Below are 18,182 nucleotides of genomic sequence, written 5' to 3'. Positions count from 1 at the left end.
ACATCACTACTGTATCACTCGTATATCAATATGTTAAATGAAACATGTTGTTATAGGTACTAACCTTTATAGAATAGTGGTAATTTTAATTTTGCTAACAATTAGAATGTAGGCCCCTCTTGATCTTCAGGCCCTAGGCTTAAGCCTAGTTAGCCTATAGGAAAATCCGGCCCTGCACCGGATATTCACTTCGTTCAAAAACACAATCTACCCAAAATGGGAGAAATTTACAGATTTCGTAACTTCAAGACAACTTTCGATAGGGCTACAATTCTTAGATTATAAAAATAATCGTAGAAATATTCACTTCCTAGGAGTTTCTTTACAGCTCACCCTTCTGGTGTTGTGACAGTATGGTCTGTAACGAGAAAACACTGTCTGGAGGCCGGCAATGGACTGAAAAAAGTTAACTGAAAAAAGTTACGGGCGCCAATAACCTCAGATGTTGATGCGCCTTAAATAACCAAAAAATACTCCTTGCACCCAGGAAAAATTAAATGTTATTTCCACTTATTTTTCTTCCTTTTCTCTGATTTCTGTGATCATAATAAGGATTATGAATAATTTTAGTTTTGTTTCTCTTGCTTCACGTTATTATTATTTCTGTACTTGGCATTGTTTAGCTATCTTCACACTTCGTTGGTAAGTATAAACAAATCTACAAAAAATATTTCTAAGTTTTTAACGACATATTACCTACCTACCTAAGTTTATCGGCTTACTAATCCCAGTCTGTGTTTACAAATTGTTAGGTACCCTATCACCTAGCGCTTTCTATTGTGCATTTTTATAAGTTCTTCGTTTACTTATTAATAATTTCATTTTTCTCTTAATTTTAGCAAGTATTTTAAAATTTATTTTTAATTCTTAAATGATCGACAATTCTAACTTCTGAAATTTTTTTTAACAAAATATGAAATCTCGTTATTTAGCTGTAAATTTTATGAAAATCAAAAGCACCTTCACCACTACCTTATAAATAAGTCCTGCAAAATATTAGATTCCCAGTAGAATTCTAAACTTGTTTCATACGGTAGCAAGATGCTTTCAAGAAGTTTTAAAGTTCTCTTAGAAGTGTCTTAGTTTTGAAAAAAAGGTTTTTGAGTTTAAGGCCCATCAGGGAAATCAAACGGATTTGATTTTTTTGTCTTTCTTTTAACAAAAAACATATTGTACTTATTAAATAATTTTAAAATTGCTTTTTCAAACTTTAAAAGACAATGGCTTGTATTTATACCAACCGCCTAGTACTGCCCATTGTTAGGAGATCTATTAAAAGGTGACCAAGGCAGAAGGGCGACTCCCCTTGACAGGCGCCGTCCTCAGACAGTAGAACAATCGGAACGTTGAAGGCATCCCATTCTTAGGTCTTTAATCCCACCATTAAATGTAATTGTCCATTATTTTCTGAAAATTAGTGGATTGGTCGCTAGATTTTTTTTTTGTTTAAGGTCATATTTTTCTATTGGAAGACCTCTTTCCGATTGTTTGGTGTACTGGACGACATAATGGGTTTCTTAAAGGGTCTAGACATCATTCTAATCTGGCTAAAACATTAATTATTCTCAAAGAAAAAGGGTATTGACAGAATGGAACAATTGCTAGTCAGAATGAACCGTTTAATATTCACACACCTTGTTAGGGCGTCTGCCATTCAAAAATTTAGAACTAAAGAGGTTGAATTTGATACATAGTTAGAACTGAACATTTTCTGGATGAGAAATCATGTCTTCATCAGATGGTCTCTTGCAGCTCTAAAGAGGAATTAATGTAATCGTGCAGATTTTAGATTTTCAGTTTCACTGGAAGTTCACGATTCAGGGCACTTAGTGTAGGGAAAATTTTTGAAAATCGATCGAGTCGCAGAGCATACAGTTTTTCTATGAGTTGGGATCGGAAAATTAGCTTTTCCGAAAAAAAAAATGCTTAGAAAGGTACTTACTGCCATTACACTGAACCAAATTTTCAGTTTTTCTTTATTCTAGAAAATGGCACTAACCATTTTCTTTTCATGAAGCGTTTGGTTTACAGGATATTAGACGTGAACAATATTTCCATTTAACACAATTGCTGACACAGTATGTGATGTAAGACGGAAACATAAGTGAAGTTGAAATTTCTATTTGTAAAATTGATCATTGTTCGTGCTTCTGATGAAGGACAAATGTGTGTATCCGGTCAGAGATTCTGCGGCGGATGAACTCGGAAGATATCATCCAGCACTGAGAACCTGACCACATTTTTAATTGGAAATGTTTTGAATTTTCTTGTTCGAAGAAAATGTATAGTTATTTTGTACGTTCAAACCCAGTTTTATTTTTATTTTTTAAGGTTAGATTGGTGAATATCGATTGGGTTAGACTGATGAATATTGATTGATCAATGCCAGGGCACATTTTGTCTCTCCAATGTTTGACTAAAACTTCCTTCAAGTACTCTGTAAATACCTGTTGGTTTGGATATGCAAAAACCCAGTAGATTTGAAGTAGGTGCCGCCCACTTGTCTCCAGTAGATTGGCCAATACGCCAATCCGCTCTCTGCTACAATGTTATGTTGCCATTTTTTTTTTTTTATCCTGTTATAAAGTTTTTGTTGATAAAATACGGAAGGGTGTACAACTTGATTGGTTACCATGCTTACAGAGATACGGCCATGTTAAGCGGCCATCCTGGTACAGTGAACGCCCGCATTTTATGCAGATTGTCCTAGTATTGTAACAAACAGAGTTTGCGTCTCGTGTTCGGAATCCTAATGGAATTTGTGTGCGAGAGAGAGAGGGATATAAACCCTACCCCTCCTCACCACTCTTCTCCCCACCCAGAGATCAGAGTTACGTAAATTGTTTTTGGTTCCCTTTTGCACGTGTTTGAGTATAATTAGCGGTTCCATCCGATTGAAAACAAACAATTTAAAAATAAAAATTACGAAAAGTAATGCCTACTTTTCAGGTGGACTTTACCAAAGTAGTGGACGAAGGAGACTAGAGAACTTACTTTAAAATCAATTCTCACATTAATCATTAAATACAATTCTTGGCCATGACCGGAAATCAAACCTAGAAGCACAATACATCACAGCTTTGCGGGCATCGATTGAAAAGAAATATTATAAAAAAAAAAATTGTAATTTCTCTTACTTGTAGAAAGGGTAAGTATTGCGATCGTGTCCAATTTTTTTTGTACCAAATTTCCACCGGAAATATCTATTTTATGGCCTTCCTGGAGGTAAGAAAATCTGACGTATTTCCCTTTTAACTTGGAATTTATGCTGAAATGTTTTTGGTTGAAATTCCATTTTCTCCAAATATGGAATTTTTTTTAGTACCTGCCTTAATTTTTATAAGATGATAATTCTGGTCTCTAACATTTTAGAGGGAAACCAACCATCTCACTTGCTCCTTAATTGAATTTTTTCCGGGAAACTATTTCAAATAACTGTTAACAGAACTAGTTGAGCGCAATAAGAATGCCAAGTTTAGTGAAAGTGATTTTGCTCCATTTTCTGGAGAATCTCAAGAATATGATCTAAACCATTGAGAACAAAGAAGCACTTCCGGTTGAGCGTGATTTTTTTTCCCTTAAGTTTCGAGTGCTCAAACTGAATGTCTGAACTGACGAACATACGTACGAACACAGCGTTTTCTCAAGCACACGTTATTCATTAAGATTTATCGAAAAGTTCCAAAAAGAAAATTTTGTTGGGGGGAAAATTTGAAATAATCGCAATGTTTTCTTTAATATGGAAAGGGAAAATTCCCCAACCGGAAGTACCACTGTACTGAGTGCTGTTTTTGTTCGCCTTTCTTAGATTTCCTAATCGTAGGTTCGTAGATCAGTAACTTCACTACGACACTATTTTGCTTGTATGAGAATTCGTTTTTAGGGATGGTAATTCTGTGTAATCAACGTTTCCTTAATATGTACGCGAAGTGTTGCTATTAAATATCTAAATTTTTGAATTTCAGAGATTCAACCTTGAACATTTTTTTACAAAAAGAAATTCATGTGAAAATCTTCCCTCCAGTTTTTTGTTCCATTATTTTTAATCAGAGAAAAATATTTAACGGGGAAAGGAGTACGTAAGCGTCGCAACGTAGCGGTAAGTTTGGTAACTAAATTACGGCCAGTGGGGGCGGACAGAATTGACGGCCGATTCTCCTCAAGCACCCTGAAACTAGAGTGCGCGCCACATTTCGGTACGTCCCGCCGATTTGACAGTCCACAACAGTACGTACTCCATAGAATTTCTTGTACTATATACAGAAGTCAGGAAAATTCTTGTCAGTCGGCGAGCAACCACGTTGGCGTATACATCGGTTTTCTCAGTTTTTGTTTACATTTTTTTTTTCGTTTTATATATTATAAATTATTCAATTTTTTTTTAAATATTTAATTTTAAGAAATGTAAATGGTGTCCATTTATCGCGGTGCGTGTTTTTCTATTCTCCATTTACAAACATGTGCGATCTAGTTCAGAATTTAGTGTTGTTACTTATTAGAAATTAGGTTACGATTTTTTCAGCGATTTTCAATTTTTTTTTTAGTGAATCTTTTAGTGTCATTTTGTTATTGTTCAAACAACGATGCAGTGTTGGCTGATTTATTTAAATCTAATACTTATCAGTGCTATAGGAACGTCGCAGCTGAAATTCTCAGTTGATCAGCTGCTGAACACTGTATTTCCAAGGAAACTTTCAATGGATATCGATGTAGATCCGTGTAAAGCAGGTAAACTTTTGCTGCTGATTTTATTTTTTTATGTGTGTGTGTGTGTCTATGTGTGTGTGTGTGTGTGGCGGAAGAGGAAGTTAAAATTGAAGAGAATTTTGTGCAGGATTTTTTTGTATTTTATTTTGAAATTTTAAAAAGCTCTGTAAAGTTATCCGCCATCAGCAACGAACCGGAAGTGCTTCGTAACTGAATTTCTCTCACGTCTGCTCTTCCAACCTCTAACAAATTTTTCCTGGATTTACTCATTCTCTATTACAAATTTTTTTTTTTCTTAAAGAAGTATTCGCAAATTAGCGATATTTTCGAAATTTAGTTGGGGGTTTATACCGGAAATGCAATGCCTGTTTCGTATTGTAATTCGAACTCATACACTTTATTTAAACTTGGGATCTTCGAAATATAGTTACTTCCTAAAGTTCGTCACTTCCTTACAACTGAAATGAGACTCAGACGAAAGCATTTCCACCCTCACCTTCCCACTTCCCCCAGAATTGCACTACAAAGAATTTTCCCAGAAAAATGAAAAGTTTAAAGTAAACCCTAGGAGCCATTTCCGCCAGATTTTGGGCGTCTAATTACCTATGAGAGTACCTAAATGTAAAATATAAATTTTTTTGGGGCTTGCAGCGATTTGCCGCTGGTTGAGCTAGAGTCAGCAAATTTTCATGAATCAAGGGACCTAAAAAAAAAAAAAAATAGAAATTTTCAGGGAAAACCGGAAATTGATATAAATGCTATACTTTCTCTTAATTGATGCGAGAAAATCAAAATAAAGTTAGGAAATTTTTTTGAGACCATAAACAGTTTTTTCATTGTGGAAAATTATTTACAGGTCTTTCTGCGCATATAAAATGCCATACATTTCCTTCAATTCTGATTTTTCCTGAGCCTATTCCAATCTTATTAACATTATTCAGTTATTTAAACTTTAAATCACACGAAAACAGCCACCTCCAGAAAGCAGTTCCTCACCTTCTATACAGAACTACCGTCAAACATTGTAGCTACCTTAACTTCCCCAATAGAAATGATTCAAATAAAACGTTATTAATGTACGAATATGCAAATGTATACAGGAAGTAGGGAGAAATCTGTAGGAGGTGGAAGATGATCTCTGCTGGCTAAGGTTCCTGCTGTAGGGGTTCTGTGTAGGGTAAGCAGAGCTGGAGCTTACTGAGGTTTTCCGCCCTTTCATAGAGGAACCTTGAATAGGATATTTCCTAGTGTAAAATTGGTCACGATCACGATGCTTCCTCTTCAAAATATGGAGCATTCATTAATTCTAAACAGCATTTTCAACACACAGTTTCAACAGGTTTTTTTTTGTCATTAAGATCATTTCTCTAAATGCATCTGTACGGCGCCTTCTTCTTCAAGTGTATCTGTTCGCATAAACATCGTCTCAGTCTTAAAACAAAAATAATACAAATAAATAAATCAAAGACTCCACAATTATATTTTTAAAAAACTTTAAATCAAAACCTATTTTGGAAAAACCATGTTTCCCAAATCTCTCGTCGTTCCATCCATATCCTTAAGCAGTTTAATAGATCCCGTCACCTTTTTTCCCAATTAAGACCCGGCAACTCCTAGTTTCCTCTCTTATATTCCCCCCATTTCGACTATGGTTGCTTAGTGTATGGCCGGTCTTTCTGGTGATATTGAAGCTAAGCTCAAGCGCCTCCATGAACTGCTTCATAAGATTTATTTTCAGCATTGCCCAGAGACTCTCGCATTTTGCACTGCTACGATGAGTTGAAGTGGCTTTTTCCTGGTCTATCGCCGCCAATATTTTTTGGCTTCTTTCCTTTTTCAAGTCATCCAGTCTCAAAGGCCTTCCTATATTTTTCAACTCCTTAAGTTTAAATCCTCGATACATTCCCGTAATACTAGATCTCGCTCGTCTGATCTCTATATTCCCTCTCACCGTACCTCATCCTTTGACAAGTCCTTCCTAATACGTGCTACCTCTCTCTGGAACTCCTCCGCCATCATCTGTCCGCCATGCTCCTACCCTATCCATCTTTAAATCCCGTCTATTCAGTTATCTCCTTTCTATTCAGCTTCCTCCGAAATTCTTATTGTTTTAATTTATTTCCTTAATTTCTGCTGTTATTTTTATTTTCACTTTTTGTAAATACTTATTTATTTATTTAATTTCTGTTTAATCACAGGCCAAACTGCTAAGGCCTCTATTTGTTCCTGTATTTATTCTTAGGGGACAATTGTCCCAGAATAATAAATTTATTTTCTATTTCTATTTCTAAATATATATTAGAAGCAAAAAAAGCTTTAAAATAACAATTTACATAAATGTTTTGAACTCAATATACAAAAATTTCAAAAGTTTAACAATATATAGGTACAGGTGGAAATTGAAATCAAGGTAAAAATAACTGTTACCAAGTGGTGGAAATTTAAATAAATATTATAAAAGGGAAAAGTGACAAGTCCAATACATTTACATAAATAAAATATATACTTCAAAACAGTATTTTAATTAAAGGAACATTTATAATTACAAATAAATAATTATTATTTATAAATGTATTCACTTTGCAGGCAAAATGTTTTTCTGTCTTCTAATAAGAGAGGTGATAAATTATATATATATATTTTTCTTCATTTATATTCAGTCAAGTTTAATAAAACTGTCAAGTTTTTTGAAAATGAATTCGACTACATTTCATAAACTTTTTTAATTAGACGTAATTAAAACTGTGAGAAACATAATTCTTTCTTCTCCATTTTCTTGGAAACGTCATTCTGTTGTGCTGCGGGAATTCTCTTCTTGCTCTCCGGCGGCTCTCTTGATTAATTATCATTTATTTCATTTTGCTTTCTCTCCATTCTTAGTGAGTGAAGAAGCTCTACGATCTTTCTGGATATTGGGAGATGTCTAGTTTTCACTGTAAATACTGGTTTTCAGAACTTGCCGGCCATGGGCGAATCCTAGCCTAACAATACAAACATGTCACGACTTGTAATAGTTAATCTGAACGAGTTCTTAGAGAGCAAGCAGATATAATTGATGTGTGCAAACAATAACTATTTGGGTACAGTGAATCTCCAGGTACTTCCGCAAGGTATGTCTGTGGCATGCAGACACTTGGAGAGTATCGACCCTACGGGTTACCACAGCCTCAGTTCACCATGCGCACCCACCAGAACAGAACACATCTTTCACACAATATACAAAAGGGCACAAATAGTACCACAGCCTTGGAAGCGATCCTTCTAGGACGTGGCAGTCAATCCCTCATATCCCTGAAAATTAAAAGATTAAAAGTAATCAAAGGAAAGTCGGGAACGGTAGATGACGCGGTCGACAAAAAGAGACCAGACCACTAAAGAACTTGTGCCGCAGGATGAATGGTACCAAGGTGGTATCTCCTGATAAAAATAGAGGCCATTTCTGCCTTCTATATAAACATTCCAAGTTTTACGAAAATCACTGAAGCCATTTCCGGGGAGGGGGAATTCAGAAACCCATTCCAAAAAGTTGCATTTCCGGTTGGCAGATTACATTCCACTTTGTAACACCATGGATACATTTAAGCCCTTTACTGTATTATACAGCTGATGTAACCTATACATTGTTCTGACCTGGCACATTAGAGAACTGTTCGTGGTTGCACTTCCTTGAGAACTTGACACGATTGCAATACTCCCGCTTACTACGTGAACAGCAAAAAAAAAAAAAAACGAAATCTGGTGTGAATTTCCAATATTATATTCACATATATATAAATGTATTCCCTTTAATGAGGATTCTTTAATCTACGTATTATGGTGGCAGATGGTACAAAAATATATATAAGTAAAGTAAAAAAAAGTAAAGTAATTGCCTATTTTTTAGGCGGGGCTTCACGTCCAACTACCAATTAGGTGTCGTGAACGGAGGCGACTAGCAAACATACTTTACTGTAAATTTCTCATATTAAACATTAAATAAAATCCAAGGCCTAGACTGGGAATCGAACCCACTAAACCAACAATACATCTTAGCATTGCGGGTCTAGTATCTTAACCGCTAGGCTACCGTGGCGCCCAATATATATTTCATTTAATTCTCTCTAATCGCTGTAGACGTAACTAATAATGCTCTTCAAGTGAATGAATTTACGATAATTTTAAGAAAATTGATGGTTTATTTTCAAAATAGTGAAAAATTATTAGAGAAAAAGTGGTCTATCAGGTGAAAGCAAGAATTTTTTTCAAAATATTAAAAATATGAAATTTTAATTATTTTTGTTTTACGTAATTGGCACTTTTGAAGAAAGGCGACCCCTCCCTTTCCGAGAAGGGGGGCCCCTTAAGCCGAAACGGAAGTTTTAGTTCTCAGTACTTCCTGTAGAAATGTATAGAAGTCTTTAATGCTGAAAGATTCGAATTTTCATTCAACTTTATAATTCGGTTCAAAAGAGAACTTATAGAGTCGTCCTAATTGTTCTTGAAGTGTTTCCATCGCACTGGCACTAAAATCAGTCTTTACAGCAAGATGTACGCTGAGACGTATACAAAACTCGGATAAAAAAGTTTTAAAAAAATTGAAGTTATAATTCAGCGCCATCTCTGAGCCACCTGTTTGCACTTGGCTAGGCAAACCAACCTGACATTCTTGTATTGCATGAAAGTAGCTCCAACTTCAATTATACGGCGAACTTATAAATTGCTGAGTTAAATTTTAATTGAAGTCAAATTTATCTCTTTTTGAGGCTTCTGAGTTCGAAAACACCTAAATTAATAAATAAATAGTAAAAAACAATAGATTTTTTTTTTTTTAATTTTGACTGTAAACGTTTATTAGAAAAATTCCTCGAATTTATTTTCTTAACTTTAATTAATTTAAATTAGTAAATGAGCACATTTTTGGATTCTGCGAACCACAAAATCATACTTTCGGTGAAAATGTGACACGATCAACAATTCTTCCTAGCATTCAAACATTTCCGGTAATGAAGGATCTAGCCAATCAACACCCTGGTATAATCAATTTATTGCCTCTATTTGTATAAAATGTATCTGTATTTAACGTGACGTTCAGTCTATTGATGACTTCTATTCAGAAATATGCTTCTATTCAGAATTATTACCATTTACTGGAAACTTTTAATGAAGGCTAATCTATGCAATAACAGGCCACAGTACTGAACTTATCAATTATCTGTTTACCATATTGATCATTATTCTATGTAAACCTGGTCATCAAATTTCATCCTATTTACTAATTGTAAAAGCAAACTCTATTCTAGAGAATATCGCGGAACGCTGGAATGGTTACTCTTCATTTTAATCCTGTTTAAGCTTGATTCTCAGCAAAGCGTATGAAGCTCCTAATAAACTCGTTCGTGCGAGTGTTTATATGAGTTTTTTTTTTTTAATAAAATTTTTATTTGTAATAAATAATAAATAAAATTAATTTTGTTGGGAATTTAAAAAGAAAGGAAAACTTCCGTAGATATCAGGAGTGTATAAACAGTGAGGAGCTCAGAAGGCTGGGAAGTATGTCTGTACTATAGTACTTGCTTGATTGCTTGACCATTGCATAGTTGATTGGTCCATGATATTGCCCGTTGATTAATACTTTCTTAACGCTCCATTTGGTTGAACTATTTTTTTTTTTGGTAAGTGTTTGCTAAGAATCTAACAAAGATTTCTGCAATGGCCATAATTCATTGAAATATTGCAAAGTAATTGTTACCGTTTATTATTAAACTTTTTCATTGGTGCTCTTAAGCACCAATGAAATAATCGAAACAGATTTTCGTAATTGAGTGTAGGTACATGATATGAGGCCGTTGGCTGCAGAAGATAATGGTTCTTATCGTAGATAATTTTGATGTAGTGATTTGGACTCTTTTCTTTTAAAAGTCAAATCCAACACAACAAGCTGCCAATTTAGCTCCTAATGATGGTTGAATATCTGAAATCAAGATAACCTAACCTACAATGAACGAATGTCTGTTCTGTCATTTAAAGTGACAATTTTAATCGCGAATATTCCAAATTTGGGATGAAATGCTTGGATGCAGGCATTGTAGCGTGGAGATAAAAAATCTACTCTACAAAATAAATTGCTATTTATTTTACCGAATATACGTCATTCAATGTCAGCCATGTCATTCATTATGCAATGATAGATTCTAATATAATTGTAAAATTTTCATTGAAAAATCTTCGCTTCGTAAAAATTTAAAAACTAAAAATGAATCAGATCGTTCCATTAATAAATCTTTAACCATTAATTTGATTTAATAAAAACCTTTAATTGAAAAACATTAGTATCAATGAGAGGTTATTAATTTAATGAGGCGCCATTAATATTTTGTATTTTATGAATGGGTTCAAAAGTTTATCAATTTTTAATGTTGGCCTTTTTTATGATAGTTTTCTTCTCTGTCCGCCTTAGCATAGTTATTCTATAGTTTATTCCGTTATTCCAGGTCGTTAGGAATCTAAGAGAAGCTTCTTTTTTTAAATTCTATTTCCGTTTAAAATAAGAATGTAGTTGTTTATTTCCGCTATTACTCGAAGACGGAAGTTGCGATCTTCAAAAAAAAATTTTTTGTTTTTCGTTTTGATGCCACAATAAGTTTTTAGAGAAAATTTTAGGAAAATGGCAATCGGAAGTGCCATTTTTACAGCGTAATGAATCGATTTTCCTATTTCCTAAGTTTTTCTACTGATTTCCTTGATTCTCGCACTTCACATTCATATTGAGTAAATACTTTATTTGATACAATTTTTTTTTTTTCTGGATATCTCCCATTGAAGCGGGATAATTTTTTTGTTCGCCAGGTGAGATTGTTTACCCTTCGATATCCCCAATTGATGTAGTAGCTCACCCTGGTTCTCCTAGGAACTTCTAGGAAGAAAAGTGAGGACTAGCGATTTGAGGTAACTGCTCCCTGGGAGCAACTCATCTCTCTCTCTCTCTCTCTCTCTCTTCATTCCGAAGAAAGCTTTCCCGGAAGGATACCTTCCTCTAAAACCCTTCTTCAAGAAGCCTCAGATAGAAGAGGAGTCCGCAGTTGGGTATAATCACTCCTTAGTATAACTCAAGCAATTCCCTCCTAACAGTCTTCTAAGTTTCCGAGAATGGCTCTCCTGAATCAAGGGTAATAGATTCACTAGGGAAGTCCTAGGAAGATGTGGGAGTCAGTAGTCAAGGTAAACAGTCCAATGTCTCGGTGCTTCCCTACAGATTGTCCCAAAATAGCACACCAAATTAGGAAATTAGAGACTACTCAAAGGAGTTATACACTTCGCCCCTGTGGTAACCATCTTGGCTCTCTAGGGCAACACTGGGATCAAGGAGGGGCGCAAAAAGTTGGGATAACCAATGCTAATTGAGCCTAATCATGAAGTTTAGAAAACTGTAACTCCAATGCTTAAAACTTTCTACAAGTTTACGACTAGTTTTACGGATTAGACTTTGTAATTGCAGAATTGTAATAATTACAGACATTTGAGAGTTACTTCAGCTTGCATTCGCGGTGCTTAACGAATGGTAATTGTGGGCTACCTAAAGCAGACGACATCGATCCATCAGCATCAGTTTGCTACTTCTTTCTCTCTTCTCTTCTCCTCTCTCTCATACACACTAACTCTCACAAAACGTAATCTAAGCTCGGCTTAGTAATACATATATATATATCACTGTACTCATTGGATTGCAATGCTTGTATTTCTATTGGGCCTTAGCAATGCTGGATTTGGATTTCATTCAATCTGTCCCAAGACTTCCGAGATGAACAAAAACAACAAATTGGAAGACTGAAATGGGAGGATAACGAGCCGCCGAACGAAGATAAATGAATAGGGGGATACAGAAAAGACAGATTACCCAAACTGTTTATGTAATTAGAGAGCGGTTTCTATGGAAACTAGATTAACTCTGTTTACGCGAACGACTTGAGTTTTAGCATCTTCTTCTCTCACAGCCAGTTTTGTCATCATCCAATTGGATACAATCAGCTTCTATTCTCGTTTATAAGACTTTTAAATAATCCTCTAGATTCGAACTTATAAATTTTCTTTAAACTCCAGAGAAAAAGTCTCTGGAGCCGTATTTGAAAAAAAAGGAAGAATTTATTAAGCTGAATTTTAGCCAGAAATTTAATTCCCCTTCTTAATAAGAGAACATTTTAAAAAATAGACCGTTGAGTAAATATTTCCGAAATGTTTAGTTTCAAATGGAAATTCGTCTACTTTAGGTTTCATGAATCAAGTAAAAAAACGCCACCAGAGGACGGGGGGAGTGCTACTTCCTGTCCCTTGAAAAGGTTCCCCTACGTCATCCGTCCTGCAGCAAAGGTCACATATATCCACTTTGGATGGGGCCCCAAGCCCCATGTATATTGTACTATTGTATTGGTCGTGGAGATGACGAGGTATTATGACGTAAATGTATGTACCTGTAGAGCCATAAAAATAAATTGGCCTATATCACAAAATATATTGACGTCAATTTGAGATTGGCCACAAAGCCAGTCCAATTTCCATAACAAGCAACTAAAAAATGTACAGGTATAAAGATTTATCAGCATTAATTGAAATGAAATCAATGCTATTGAAAGATAAGTAAGAACAGCTTCAGCAGGGTTCTTATTTTTGAGTGCCACTTTTGTGTAGGGACGTGAATGGACATTGATTAGAGGGACTAAGTAGGAGCCCGGAAGTAGGGATCAGAGGTTATTTCCTCAGTGTACTGACGCACACACACACACATCCTGGCCCAGACGAGGAAGTATCCTGGCTCTAATCACGGTGCTCCTGTTAGCGCTTGACAAGATACATCTTACCACAAACTGTGATAACAGCCTTATCTCTCTCTCTTTGTGTTGCTCTCCCTTTTTTTTCTGTCGTCTTATCAGTGAGCTTGTTGTTTGTTATTATTACAAGATCATGTTTTACTGTCCTTCAGACTACCCAGTCCTACCCAGGTTCATCTGGGCAAATTGGGGACGGGTTGAAGGAAGTTCATTATTTCTTACTACTTCCCCTGACTTCTCGAGATCAGCTCCAATTTCCGTTTTTAGGTTCGCCTCCACTCCCTTGAAGCAGAAAAAGTGGGTTTTTATAAAATGCTCCTTGTATGTTTGTGCGTAAATACGAAAACGGAAGCTCAAAAGAAAATACACAAAAATCGTTTATATTTCGATTATCCCCAATAGGACCTGACAGGAAGTCTTTGGTAGCTACTTAATTTTGTATTTCAATAACTTCCTTTATTTAAAACATTTTATCCTTCTTCTTTGTCTAAAATGCTCTTATGCCTTTCTTCGTCCAGCTTTAGATAACTTAGGCCACTTTAACCAACGGATGTACTCTTCTCTGTTATTTGCCAATTTTCGGATTAGAAGACCTAGTCTGACCTCGCTTTGGTGCCAATCGTTCGATGTAAATCCAAATAGCCCAATCTTGGTCTGTGGCCTTCAGATTTGGCGTCCATCAAGCATCTGATCTTCTCCTCTCCACTTCTCCTGAAGATGTGGCCAAACCACCCCAACTGCCGGTTCTCCAACTTGGTTACGAAGAGTTCAGTACCTCTAAGCTGCTCCTCATTGTTTCATTTCTAATTTTATCACGCTTAGTTTTCCCTTCGTCCCGGCGGAGAAATCTCATTTCGGCAGCTGTAATCCGGCTTGCATGCATAATCCTCGATTCTGGCCCCATACTGAAGAAGACGTAAGTAGACGGTCTTGAAGACGGTCATTTTCACTTTTTTGCTGACCTCTCTTTTACCGACCACAGTTTAAAACATTTGACGAGGGAAAATTTAGCCTAAGGCCACTTCCGGTGTGAGGGTATTGGGTAGACTACTTCTCCAAGTCCTCAATAAATTAGGATCTCGAGTTCAGGAAGTAACAGATAATCAAATGAGTGTTAAGACTTCCTTTTCTCCCCGCCATTTCCGTGTCCCACATTCACCGGAAGTATTTGTTTTAATATCCGCTGTCCTTGAAGGACGAATTAGTGTTTCGCGTATTTTTCATATATCTGAACTCGAGAGATAAAAAATATCAACTTTCGAAATGTAATCGATTATTTGTAAATTATTGCTGCGTAAAATGTCCAGTTTAATTTCAATTAACTTCCTGTGATAAAACCTTTCTCATCATCACTCAGACATTCTTCCAATTTAATTAAATTCAAAACAATAAAAGTTTCAACATCCCCGATGATTGTTTACAATTTTTTAATTAAATCATTGAGAAAATTCATCAACAGAACATTCATATATCTGTTATTCAGTAAATTATTCAGCATATATTATCATCTGATTCTGTAATTTAGGCTATTTAAAAAAAAGTACTCTTATCCTCTTGTGAAGGAGGGAAAAGTACGTCATAATTAGACCGTCATAAACAAAATTATTTTTACGACTGTCGATAAAATTACAGAAAAGTCGAAAAAAAAAGCTTTTCTGAAGTCACACTTCCGGTGGATTCTTTCAATCAGAAATTACGGTTGGAAACTTCATACTCAGGTCCTCTCCTCTTTGCGCAGATTGCAATGAGGTGGAGGATTTCAAACATATAATAATTATATGTCCACGTTATGTGGTAGAAAGGAAACGAATGTTTCGACGACTTATACAGGTTTTTAGCTATTTCGCTACGAAGACATAATATTCTTCCACCAACATCTATCTGCTTAAATCTGTAGCAGAGCTAGCAAAGAAATATATATGAATGTATTTAAAAGTTATAGCCGATTAGAATGAATGCAAGAAAATGATTAGAGAAGGATTACGGTGATTTTAATTTCGGTTAAGCTGTAAGGATGACAGGAATGTAGAGTACTGATCCATCCATTAGTTGTCAGTTTGTAAGTAAATAGTTGTATATAGTAGAATGATGAATGTGTGAAGTGAATGTATTTATAAGTAAGAATGGAGAGTGAGTGATATTCTAGTGATAAGCACCGAGACGATGCTGGCTGTATGGCGGAAGCTAATGCCAAAGAAAAGCAAAAAAACAAAAAAAAAACTTCACACTTCTAGTTAATAAGCAGCTGTTAAAGCCGTAAACGGCCTTTTTAGAGGAAAACATCAATTTACTCGGAAAATCGCTTAAAACTAAAAGAAAAACCTGTTCTGTAAAATGGAATTGCCGATCGTTGAATTTTTCATCCAGTTCCTCATTAATTAGATTATAAGTGTTGGGAATTGTACTAAAACTGAAATAGCACTTTAGAGGCAAGTCTTAAATGTTGTCTACAACGATCTCTTGTGTAATCGATCTATTGTGGCTTGGTGCAAAAAGTGCCGATGTCAAAAAAAGGATTACAAGTGTACGTCCTTTTTGGTTTACCTGGAGGGGGGAAATATTGATGCTAAATTTTGACATTGGCACTAGTAAGTTTTAGTAACTCAGTTACTACTTTGAACTTGACTTTGCCACTCCTTGCAAGAAAAATTCTTGCATGGTTAATATATCAAAACAGATTTTTTTTACTCATTTTTACCAAAACCTGACATTGGCACTTCTTGCACCAAGCTCCAGAATATTCAAGGAGCTTAAAGAAAAGCGTTTCTGCTATTTGTGGAAAAATCTAAAAAATTGTAGGGGAGGAAAAATTGGAAATCGATACTTTCGGAAGAGAGATTTTAATTGCTGGTTTATCAGGGTCCCTGGAAGATTAATCTAGAACTAAGCGCGATTTTTTTTTTCATTTTGCAGTTATGGAAGATAAATATTACCAAAAAAAAGCTTTTGTAATAGCTTTGTTGAAAGCGCTCTTTCTTTTAACAACGTAAAAGAAAGGAGAAAGCTCTCTTTGTCATTTTGTTTGTTAACATTTTATAACACAATCCTGGATATTGGATTGACAGCTTTAGGTAGGAAATACAGTTTAAAGTCTGCCGATAAGGGAAGATCTGTGATGTACCTCTCGTGCTCACTAGGGCTGGAATTAATTTTACCGCCAGTACTGCTGGAAAAGCAGGACTCCCTTGCTTTATAGCTTTGTCCTGAGGGCCGATATAAAAGAAAGTGATCAAATCTTCCCCTCTGCCTTGTTGAAACAGTCTTCAACTCCTCACCTCCTTTTTATCTCCTTTTCTTTTATTCCTTGAACTCCTTTTAATGATTTTTCCCAAAAATAAAAAAACTTTTCTTAGAGTATTTTCATTTTAATCTTTATTCTCAGCTCTCTTTAGTCGATTTATTGTTGTGCGGAGTTTTTAACTAAATTGGAATTACTGTTTTTTACTGGTTCATCTAGGTGAAAGTGGATTGGCCACTTCTTACGGGGATCTTGTCGGTACTGTGCGTATCCCAGGCTAACTACACAAACATCAATCAATTTACTGTGACATCCCTTAACACTCATCTACACTAATCTAAGGTCCCTATAGAGTTGGAATATACCTGTTGGGTTCAGTAAATCCAATTTAACCCAGTCCTAGGTGTCACGCAGCTTGCGCTGAAGCATGGATAGCATAGCACTATCTGTGTTAAGAACAGAGCCTCCAAGACTCCAGACACTCCATGGGAATCAATAGCCTTCCTAGATAAAACGCGTACAACTCAGAATCTCTGTTAACAATTCTTCACGAAAACAATTCTTGCTTTTGAGAAAGGAGGAGGTCAGAGAAAATTCTAATGAAGTTTTAGCAAAAATTTTAATTTCAACAGCAATCATAATAATGATGATGATGATGATAATGATGCTGGATTAAAGTGCTACTGTTTCCCCTAGAAGGAGAGCATCATCACTGTGTGGAAGACCGTCTTAACGGGGAATGTCTAACTGGCGACGCCCTAATGCGGATTTCTATGATAATTTATTAAGAGATTTTTAATTAAAGAGAAGTCAAATGATGCTGCGAAACGTCCAAACCCCCTAATTCTAGACCCATCCTGCTCCCAGAGCTGGGCATTGTTCTGGGCCGGTCGGTGGGCGCAACGACTTCAGAACAGACTTGTCCCTATTTCCGTCTTTGTATGTGAGTTCACATGATTCACTTCCTCCGGATGCCGATCAGGTCGAATTTTCCCCATTTCCAGTTTTCATCCGGAAATACCGGTTTGGAGCTCCGGAAAAGTGATTTTTAGAAAAGGTCTATGTTTTGGGTGGGGGAACAAAATATCTCAACCGACTAGAAATTGCAGGACGCTGAAACATTATAACCAGATTGGACCAGGGGACCAGTATTTCGGAAGTGCTCCTCCACATTTCTCCTAAATACAGGACTAAAGTTTGTATTTGGATAATATTTCGGGGACACTTCGTTTTGGGCCTTTTAAGGTGGTTCCTTCCGGTAAGTCTGCTACTTTCTACTTTCTCTTACACTCGTAAGCGGAAATACTGCGTTCTAGCTCGATTATCTGTAAAAAAAGAAAAAGAGATGCAAATTAATGAATTTTATATTCAGGGTATAAAAACTTTTAATTGGAGCAATTACGATCTTAGCCGAATGTGAAAAGTTTGAAAACCGT

At 35.7% G+C, this 18,182-nt stretch overlaps 1 protein-coding gene across 1 annotated transcript in view; it reads left to right on the top strand.

Moving 5' to 3' along the window:
• Window positions 1–4,435: 4,435 nt before the first annotated feature.
• The window catches only part of LOC141450681 (protein tolkin-like), an 80,228-nt gene continuing 66,481 nt past the window's right edge, over window positions 4,436–18,182 (top strand). Inside the window, exon 1 of the mRNA XM_074121328.1 lies at window positions 4,436–4,728. Coding sequence (XP_073977429.1) covers window positions 4,584–4,728 — 145 coding nt within the window. The 5' untranslated portion in view covers window positions 4,436–4,583. The remainder of the gene's footprint in view (window positions 4,729–18,182) is intronic.

The sequence above is a fragment of the Rhodnius prolixus genome, unplaced genomic scaffold, assembly GCF_049639745.1.
Source record: "Rhodnius prolixus isolate KJV_2025 unplaced genomic scaffold, Rpr scaffold_8, whole genome shotgun sequence".
NCBI lineage: Eukaryota > Metazoa > Arthropoda > Insecta > Hemiptera > Reduviidae > Rhodnius > Rhodnius prolixus.
This window is presented reverse-complemented; position numbering and strand designations above follow the sequence as displayed.